This window comes from Galeopterus variegatus, unplaced genomic scaffold, assembly GCF_000696425.1.
Source record: "Galeopterus variegatus unplaced genomic scaffold, G_variegatus-3.0.2 Scaffold29, whole genome shotgun sequence".
In the NCBI taxonomy this organism is placed as follows: domain Eukaryota; kingdom Metazoa; phylum Chordata; class Mammalia; order Dermoptera; family Cynocephalidae; genus Galeopterus; species Galeopterus variegatus.
This window is the reverse complement of record NW_007726140.1, coordinates 1,500,442-1,510,991: the sequence shown is the minus strand read 5'-3', so window position 1 is coordinate 1,510,991 and position 10,550 is coordinate 1,500,442. Positions and strand designations below refer to the sequence as shown.

Genomic DNA, 10,550 nt, shown 5'->3' with positions numbered 1-10,550 from the left:
ACTGAGGGTTGCGACCCGTTGCCGGACACGGAAAAAAGACAAAAAGACAAAAAAAAAAAAATGACATCCTGCCTCCAGAACTCAGCCGGGCCAACAGTTTAGAGGCATCAAAGCTTACACTTGCTGAGTGAGGCCAGGGCACACTTGCTACCTTACTCTGGATTCTTCTGGAAAGATTAAAAGGCTTGGAAAGAATGAACTATTGCTACACACAACAACGTGGATAAACCTCAAAATCATGAGCATGAGTGAAAGAAGCCAGACCTTCAAAAAAGCACATACTGTGTGATTCTATCTACATAAAATTTTGGACAATGCAAACTAATTTACAGTGACAGAAAGCAGATGAATGGTTCACTGGCACAGGGTGGAGGGGATTAGGAGTGGGGATCACAAAGAGGCACAAGACAACTTTTGGGGTGATGAATGTTTATTATCTTGATTGTGAAATTGTATGCTCTAAATGTGTGCAGTTTATTGGACATCTAAGTGTATATGTGAATGTGTGACTGGCACAGGGTGGAGGGGATTAGGAGTGGGGATCACAAAGAGGCACAAGACAACTTTTGGGGTGATGAATGTTTATTATCTTGATTGCGAAATTGTATGCTCTAAATGTGTGCAGTTTATTGGACATCTAAGTGTATATGTGAATGTGTGTGTGGATGTATTTACAGTTGTGTGAAACCAGGCAAGTAGTAGGCAAGAGACAGAGAACATGAAGAAGATAATACAAGAAAGTGCTGTAGACAAGACCGAGAAATTATCAAAGGATTCAGTGAAAACCACAGGACAGCCCAGAAGGAGGGTTTAAGTTGGTTGGACTGAGCAGTGCTTCTCAAACCTTAATGTGTGCATAAACCCCCTGGGGATCTTGTTAACGTGTAGATTCTGACTCAGTAGGTCTGAGATGTGGCCTGAGACTGCATTTCTCAGAAGCTTTCAGGACCAGACCAGATGCTGCTGGTCTTCCAACTTTCCTTTGAGGAGCAAAGGGCCAGAGCACTTATTCCCAACTTTGGTTGCATATCAGAATCACTGAGGAGCTCAAGAAAAAACCAAAATGAAAATCCTGATGCCTGAATCTCTTAACCTCAGAGATTCTGATTTAGTCGATCCATAGTTCTGTCCAAGCATCAGGAATTTTTAAATCTCCCCAGATGATTCTAACATGCAGCCAAGGTTGTGAACCACTACTATACAGAGAATAATAATAACCTGATCAGAGAATGAGAACAGAACCAAAAGGTAATAGAGGCAGTGGATACGTGAGCCAGAGAAATGTAACAAACCATATCCCCAATCACAACCAAGACGCACACTGTTGCAAACACTCAAATTTACCTGAGAGTAATTACACCTCTTTGGTCCTGCCTGTGCTAAAGATGCCCTGGTGTGATGCCTTGGGAACGAGCAAACCAGACTGATTACTAAGTAGGAGGGTGGGCAGCGTGGCCCTCCTGAGATTATAGCCAGAGGTGGGGAAGAGTCCCTGCAATGGAGGAAGAAGACCAGGGAAGCGGGTCGGGCATGCACACCAACCAACACATCCATAAGTACTTTTCATTAAAATGAGACAATGAGCAGCCTCCCTCCTCCTGTCAGCGATGGGCACAAACCAGACATGACAAACGATGCTGCTGTCTTCTAATGTGTCCCAGATTTGTTTTAGAAATCATTTTCAATTCAGCTGCTTTTCTATTAGCTTTAAAAGGTTGGAAATTATTTTTTGATCTGTGTTACAGATTTTCATCTGCATCGTAGAATTCTGATTCTGAAACTACTGATGTACTGGAATTATAAGATGTTTAATGAGACATGTCAATTTAATTGTGCTGCTTGGAACTTTAAGAGCCAGAGTTTGTCAGCTCTTTGCTGACAAATGTCGTCATTTGCACACTGATCTTTGGTGCTGAAGATGTTCACCATTGCTAAAAATGTTGGGAAATGAGCTGTGCTCCGTGAAACAAATGACATTTTTTTTCATTTGTTGATGAAATTTAAGTTTAGGGGACAAAATAAACTTTCAAGTATTTGAAAACAGTCTGGTTTGGTCATGGTCATTATGTTTAAATCCTAATGCAGAAGATGCTGTGTATCTGCACAATGAGAGAGAAAGAGAAGAGTATGTCCTGAATGACATCGGGGTAATTTTTTTTGGAGACTTCAGTGACATCAAGAGCAGAAGCTGGAGCTATGGTCAGGTGAGCCATTTAAAATTTGTCATTGTCAAGGACGTTCTTACTTACTTTTTTTGTCACATGTATCACTGCAGGGTGTCATATGTCAATATTAGACAAGTACAATTTCCTGCTTTCCAGGATCTGAGACTCCAAGACAGGGAGCATAAGAGTGGAAGCTTATAAAGAAAACTGCATAATTTATCAGCCTAAACCATGTATCTTCAGTTATTACAATGTTACAGAGACCAGAGACTCTGTGGCTAATGTATCATCCTATTGAGAAATGCTTTGGCTTCTTGGTGCAGTGAAATCTCATTAGGTCAACATGAAATGGTCTGAAGTTTTCCTTTTTTTATTAAGAAAGGCATTTTGATAATGAAGCAAAGAATACTGCAGGGTGTGTGCCCAACTCAAAGAAATAACCTTTATTCATAACAACAACAACAAAAGTGTTAGTCTAGGGTACTGCTAATTAGAAAAGAGTGTTACCATTTTGCCAAAGGTGAGCCCCCTGGACTTTAACCTAGAAGCATTTTATCAGCCACAACCTCAAGTCACTGCCTAGATATAAAGTAGCAAATGGTATTTTTTAAGATATTCAATAATTCTAATGATTTCAGTTTGATGTTGTCAAGCAGGAATCTCAGATCCTTCTGCCCCTTCTTGTGCAGGTCATGAGTCAGGTATTGAAAGAAGATTCTGGCAGCTTTATGCAAGGTAGACAAACTTTATTCTTTAGATATGAACTTTACAGACATGCTTTATTCCTCCAAGACAAGCTCAGGCTCTACGCCTCCATGACCCTCCATGCTCTGCCAACCAGTAGTTAACAGCAGTTACCTTTAGACTCATAGTACACAACAGCAGCCACAAGCCAAGCATTACATAATTACAACAATCATGCTGAATCAGTAAATGAGCACACGTGTGCAGTTACACTACTTTATTATAAATTGTTTCTAATGAACATGCTGAGCCTTGCCTATTTGTAACAGATATGAGGCAAGTGAGCCTGACTAAGCTGTTCTTTATTTTACACTGGTTTTACTTCCTTACAAATGTCTTTAACAATGGAGCAAATGAATGATATTTTACCATCTTTTCATAAATGAATGCATGTCCTATTGATTAAAATATGATTTTTAATTAGCAACATAAGAGGAAGTGCATTTTTCAGAGTTTGGCTGGGACGACTGGAATTGTGCATCATTGTTCTGGGCATCCAGGGAGAGATTTCATGGAATCTGGCCACGCCAAGTCACATGATACTTTTTTGGCTCCTGATGCTTAGCTTGGACTTCTGTGAGGGACCTCCGTGTGTCTGTCTACCCACTGCTCCAGCCTGACCATTGGTGTCTTGCCATCACAAGCTCTTATCTTGCCTCCCTGGCTTTGTGTCCAGCTCTGCACCCTGATTCCTGAGAATTACATGCCACCTGCCTTTCTGATGTCCTGCTGAGCTGTGATCTATGTTTGCTTGCCCTGTTTTTGGATTCCTGCCTGGATCCCTGGTTACAAGCCCTTCCATTCCTCAGTGACATACAACCTTTGACTACCACTGGTTGTTCGGTGTCTTTGCCTTGAGTCCCTAATTCCCAGCCTTTAGGTGTGATTCTATTTATGGCCCCAATATGACAATCTATACATAGCTAATATAATAAGAAAAAAAGTCAGCAAGGAGAACTGGGAGGGTGTCCCAAGCACAGTCAGGGTCTCCTTGGCCAGCATGCCTTTGTGGGGGCACCCTTAGCACCGGCACTGTCTGTATCTACCATCATTCAAAGAGGCCACTGACTTGGGTCCTTCAGCCAAAATAACCAGCCAAGGCAGTTTTTGCAGCAATGCAATGAAATGATTAGTTCCATGACTACTTCCTTAACTCTCTAGTTGGTTGCTACTATGTCCCACAAACACAGCTGAGAGAAGAGCTAGCATAATTACCTATCACGTTTCCATCCCATCAGGTTGAGGCACACCCAGAGTTGGTATTCTGACTGGATTTAGTAAAGACTTACATGGTAATTAGCCATTAAGATAGTGGTTTCTGTCACAAGTAGTTGGACAGGTGACATGCAAGGTTTCTGTATTCAAGGAACCCTCCTATTCCAGTGAGCCACAATATAGGAAAAGTCTCCCTGTCTTGCCATTTGTTACTATTTGATCTTTATACCTTTTTTTTTTTTTTTTGTCTTTTCTTGTGACCGGTAAGGGGATCGCAACCCTTGGCTTGGTGTCGCCCACACCACGCTCAGCCAGTGAGCGCACCGGCCATTCCTATATAGGATCCGAACCTGCGGCGGGAGCGCTGCTGTGCTCCCAAGCGCCGCACTCACCCAAGTGCGCCACGGGGCCGGCCCAGATCTTTATACCTTTTTAAGGAAATTCTGGTATTGCCCACAGCAGATTTTTTTTTAAGGAAGTTGAACTAGTACCAGGTTCTTTCCTTGATAGTATAATTTACTTTCTCCAGGCCTTTCTGCCCTGTCTTGGATGCTGGGCTCCACCTTTTTCTCAGAAGAAGGGAAACCTTAGAGGGACATTCACTACATGAGGTCTCCCATATCAGGTGTAAGCTAACCTGTGATATACCTTTATGTTCAAGATGCATGAGAACTCGTGTTACTTTTTTTTTTTCCCCCGAGTTTATTTATTTATTTATTTATTTTTATTTGGGACTCATGTTACTTTCAAGGGCTCAAAACTGTGGCCTGACTTTAGTAAATCTTTCATTCTTTCGCCTTAGGCTCTGGAGCCAATGTGTTGGAGAGATCTTCTAAATTAACTTATTCCATTTTCTGAAGAATTTGCAGTCAGTTCATGGTCCCCAAGTCCATCAGCTCTCCAGTTGTTCCATTTTTATTTCTGGTTTGCTTTTATGTTCTTTTTTTTTTTTTTTTTGACTGGTAAGGGGATTGCAACCCTCGGCGCAGTGTTGTCCACATCACGCTCAGCCAGTGAGCGCACCGACCATCCCTATATGGGATCCAAACCCGCGGCCTCAGCGCTGCCAGCACTGCACTCTCCCGAGTGAGCCAAGGGGTCGGCCCTGCTTTTATGTTCTTATTCACTTTACTGAAAATAAAAGAGGATATCTCTTTCCTTCTACTTTAATATTTCACACTAAAGATTATGGGACATAACTATATAGGAAATACACATTTCTAAATATTAGGTTGTGATTTCATTTTATTTTTTTCATCAGAGAATGCCTTGCTTGCAGAGTGGGCATTAAGCAGTTTCTCATTTTTGTTCCTAAATAGTTTGAAGATGGCATCCTTGACGCTTGCCTGTATGTGATGGACAAGGCAGAAATGGACCTTTCTGGTAGAGGGAACCCCATCAAAGTCAGCCGTGTTGCATCTGCGATGGTAAGCAACAACTGCTGATTACTAAAACCTGTTACACCTGTCATTTGTCTTGGTATAGATGCCAGTTCATTGGGAGCTGTTGAAATGATGAGTTACACTTAATAAACTTTTATTTGTAAGATTCTGGCTTATGACACCAGCATGTTCTTGGGATTTCCTGAGCTTGTCTTATGCTGTAAAACAAAATTCTTATCTCAAAGCTATATGTTTCTTTGGCTTCAGACAAATAGTAATAGAGAGTAGGATGCCATAGATCAGTTATTCTTAAGACCTTCTTGCCTAGGGACTGAGGAATGACCATGACAAAAATGGCAATGACTATAATCAAACAATCAATCAATCAAACACCAAGGAGCACGGAATAGTAAGTATAAAGAAATATGTGACTCTAATGCTAGCTTCTAGTACAATGATACCTCACCATAGGGTTTTGTCACTCATGAAGTAGCTGTTGATTCTTTGCAGTAATCATGTGAGGTATGTGGGGTGGCATTACTCATACCAATTTATGACTTAGGAAACCGGGTGACAACAGTTTGTCAGTGACAAAGCCTCAGCTAGAACCCAGGTGTCCTGACTCCAAATCTAGACATTTTCTACCTTCCATACCACTCTCTGTAGTACCTCTTTGACAATGCAGAGATCCTGCAATGGAACAGCCTGCTGGGAGAGGAGATAGAACTCCCATGAGTAGGAAGGTCAGGGTCAGCATGGGAAGTGGACTAATGGAATGTCCAGGTTTTGTGCAGTCCTGGACTATACTTCTATACCCAACACGTAGAGCTAGTTTTTGGTTCAGAAAAATATATCAAATCTGGCACAGGATGAGAATATTTCTGAAAAAATGTTAAGCAGGGTGGTATTTCACACAAAGACCAAGAAAAAAAAATTCTTATGTTAACCAATTTCCTTAAGTTTTCTAAAAAACAAAAAAAAAATCTCTCTTTGGATGAATTTTGTCTTTGAGTTTGGTTTGTGTATTCTTTTGAGCTAAATAAAATCAATATTGTTAATATAAAAATATTAGACTGATAATGACATAAGGTATAATTTCTGGTTAGCTTTTAAGAAGGGTTGTTATTAATAACTAAGCTACATGCAAATTTATGAAACAGTGTAGCTTAAAAAGTAAAGGAAGCTATACCTCCAGATTTGACGATGGTGGTTCATCTTGCAATCTCAGTTCTCTGATGAGTCTAAGTTTAAGTCTGGTCAGTTTTTTCTTGTAAGGACAGGAATGATGACTTCTAATCTCTTTACATGTTAAGGCTGAAACTATAAGTCTCTCATGATTATCATTATTATTTATGTTTTATTTTTGACTGACAATTATTGTATATATTTATGGGATATGGCGTGATGTTTTTATATATGTATGGATTGTGAGATGATTAAATAATGCTGATAAACATATCCATCACCTCAACAAAAAAGAAGTGAAGATAGAAAGTAACATCTAAAGGCAGTTTTGTTTTGTTAGTTGACATTGCATAATGAAAAGACAATGAATTCTAAGGAACTTGGGATTCTCTTTGTGATAACCATTTATAACAACATATGTTAGACCTGCTGTTGATCACTATTTTTCATCATTTGCAGACAAGATTTCCCTTTTTCTTCACCTTTGAAGTTACCATATCGAGTTTGCAGGGGGAACGGGAACAGTAGCCAGCAGTGCTTTTAAATACAGGTTAATTCCTTCTCGAGCATTCTAAAGTACCATGCTCATCGGCCTAAGTTTGCTCACACATTACGTGTGTGTTCACTAATCCAGAAATCACCGATTAACACAAGCCAATGCAAGAGGGAAGCAAACATGGACCAGCTAACCTAATGCCTGTAGTGGCACCTGGCCAGGTAGAAGCTGTGAAGTGTTCAATGAAGCATATAATCCTAGTGCAAATTGCCTTGAAATTTTATTAATCACATAAAGCCTATGAAGTTCTAATTCTGAAAATGTATATCCCAACTACAAGGTTTAGAACTAGACAGGGAGAATCTATTTTGGGAATGGTTTGGTTTGGGTTTGGGTTTATTTTTGGAAGGTGAGGCCTTGGGTGTTAAGGGGCAGAGGTCCTGCCCTGGGCCATTTGGGGCAGTATCTCTATTTCTACCATGCCACTGTTTACACGTACACAATGTTGGGTAGCTTTCAAAGTGTTTTTGCCTTTATTATCTCTTAATAATTAGAATAGCTCTGTGAATTTTTCCAAAATCTCTTCAGTTATAATTATTTTAAAAACTAAAATGTTGAGCCCTCAAAAATTGATAAAAAAAAAGATGACACTTAGAAAAAAAGTCAACTGTTTTTTGGTCACTCAGGCAGTTCCTCTCCTGTTCACAAATTGTGGAAACCTGTCATGAAATTTCTGAAGGCAGTTAAACAAAGAACAAAGGAAAAACCTTTAAATTTCTCAATTAAAGACTTGCCTTAAAATACAAAAATATGTTATTTAGAAAGCCCTGAAAGAAAATGTTTTGAGGTTGCGAGTCTAGCCAGAACCCTGGTTCCCAGGTGGATGGGCCTGTGTGTGTTTTCTCAGGGCTGGGCTCAGGTCTTAGTGGAACAGAGGCTGCTGAGCAGTTGTTGAGGAGTCTCTCTCCAGTGCCTCCCCAGCCTGGCCTTGAGGCTGGGGACTCCTTTCACAGGACACAGATGCTAGAACAGAGATATGTGGGACATGCAAATTCTCCTGGAGGGGCGAGGCATTGATTTCAATTCATGCCCAGACAAGAGTGGCATGGACAGAGCTTTCCCGAGAGCAAGTGCTGCCAGGAAAGAGAGGAGACGAGCAACCCAGGCCTCCCTGGCTGCCTGAAGAAGGTGGAGTTGAGTGGGGACAAGACACAGGAACACAGGACTAGAGCCCCGAAGACAAATTTGCTTACTGTGGTCATGGCCAAGGCTAGCACTAAAAGTCGGCAAGGAGTTTGCAGGGAGCAGTTGGGTGCCTGATACTAAACGAGCACAAGTAATAACCCATATTGTGCAAACTTCCTAATGATAATAATAATGTGAATCTGGATTTTAAGTGCACAGTACCTAGATAAAAATATTTATTGTAAAGTGTATGTGATCTCGAATAGTTGTTTGTTGTGGGGGCTGTCCTGTGCATTTCAGGATGTTTAGCAGCATCTACCCAGGAGATATCAGTAGAATTTTCCCCCACCAGTTTTGACAACCACAAATATCTCTCTATATTTCCAAACATCGCCCCTAGTGTGGACCAAAGCAGTAAACCCCTCTGTGGCTCAGTTTCCCTGCCTGTGGAATAGAAATAACAGTCTCTTCTTACGTGCATAGAGGATCTGTCTTATTAATTCATTCAAAACATGCCTGTTTTCATTCCTCTACTGGAGAAAAAGTGGAGGCAGCATCATATGGGAAGAGCCTTGGCCCATATCAGATTGAACCTCGATGCTGGTTCTGCCATTAACTTGCTTTGTGACCCAGGATAAATAAATCACTTACCTCCCTGGGCCTCACATCTTTGTCTTTAAAATGAAATATTGCCTCTACACTCAAACCACATTTGTTACTCCCAGTGGCAGCAAGAATATCCTTTTATTCTTCAAAACAGAGCTCTCCTTTCTTCTATTTTTTTCCTTTGTAAACTCACTGTCTTCCCTGGTCCTTATTTTGAGTTGTTTGTTCCTTCACTTGAGGTGAAAGTAGGAAAAGTTCATGACAATTCAGACAGCCTTGGGCTATTGGACTCTCCCAGGAGAAGGAAAGTCCAAAAATCCTGTAATCTCATTGTTCTAGAGATTGGGCCTGAGATATTATAATCTTACATAAGCTAACTTTTATTTAGGCTCTTCTAAATGCTGAGTGGTGCATTTTGCTAAAGCTGTACTGCAGATGGATTTAAGAGAGAAAAGAAAGAAAAAAGAGGAAATTAGGGAACAGAAGAAACTTGTCCAGTGTTTTCCTTCTTCCTTTAAACTGCATTGCTTGAATGCTGTTTTCTTTCCACATTGTTTCTGATGTGACAGTCCTCACCAGGAAAATGGCCAGGAAGTGTGCCAGAAAAAGTTAAGGAGGATGCTTTGTGCCATCTGAAAACCTGTTTTTCTCACATGGCATTAATAAAGCATTCCATTGCTAGCCCTAAATTGCTGGCAGAAAGCCAGACATGGGCTCTGAGCTCCCAGTCAGGTTATCAAAACAGATGTGTCGTGACATGTTGTGACAACAACAGCATGGGCCTGGGGAAAGGAGAAGACAGTGACGATAGCCTGGCGTTACTGCTGGGAGGTTACCTGTCCAAGCTCATTTCTGCCCCCTGATTGATTGGATCTTGCAGCAACTATGGGCAGAGAGCTTCCCCCGGGAGCTGCAGCTGCTGCCGCAGTGGCTGCTATTACTGCAGATAACTGCTTGCCTAGTCACCATGAAACTCCTCAATACCTCACCTCCGTGCAGATTCATTCGATGGGCTAAGACCAGCTCAGCAGAACTTCTGTGTTGAAAGGTGCACAGAACTAACATGTGCGTGGGCTTCTAGGTGAAGAGGTAAAGGGCCTTGAAAATGATGTCTCTCACTCAAGGTCACACAGCAAGTAAGTGGCTGTGCTGGAATTAGATATTATCCTTACTCTCCGATCATGTTACCTTAGAAGCCCACTACCGGCACATTATTACCATAAGACAACTACTGTAACAAATTGAGTGTCTGTCTCCCAGAAAAGAATAAGGCCCTGAGGCAAAGGAGCCCAGAACAGGTGAATTTTGAAAAAGGGAAATAAGTAAGCAAGGGTATAAACCAGAGAATTATAATTAGCCAGAGGCATTAAGTCCCTGGAAAAAAAAAAATCCAAGAGAGGATTAGGTACCAAATATGGTATGGTGATGGTGGTGATGGTGATGGTGGTGTGATAGTGATGGTGCCAGTGATGATGGTGGTGGAGGTAATGGTGATGGTGATGGAGATGCTGTTGATGATGGTGGAGGTGGTGGTGGTGGTGGTGGTGGTGGTGGTGGTGGTGTTCGTGGTGA

General features: G+C 41.3%; 1 protein-coding gene across 1 annotated transcript in view; it reads left to right on the top strand.

The window, feature by feature from the left end:
• Positions 1 to 10,550, top strand: part of F13A1 (coagulation factor XIII, A1 polypeptide) — a 154,042-nt gene that overhangs the window by 35,666 nt on the left and 107,826 nt on the right. The window contains exons 3-4 of the mRNA XM_008569953.1: positions 2,086 to 2,204; positions 5,444 to 5,551. Of these exons, the coding sequence (XP_008568175.1) occupies positions 2,086 to 2,204; positions 5,444 to 5,551 (227 nt within the window). The remainder of the gene's footprint in view (positions 1 to 2,085; positions 2,205 to 5,443; positions 5,552 to 10,550) is intronic.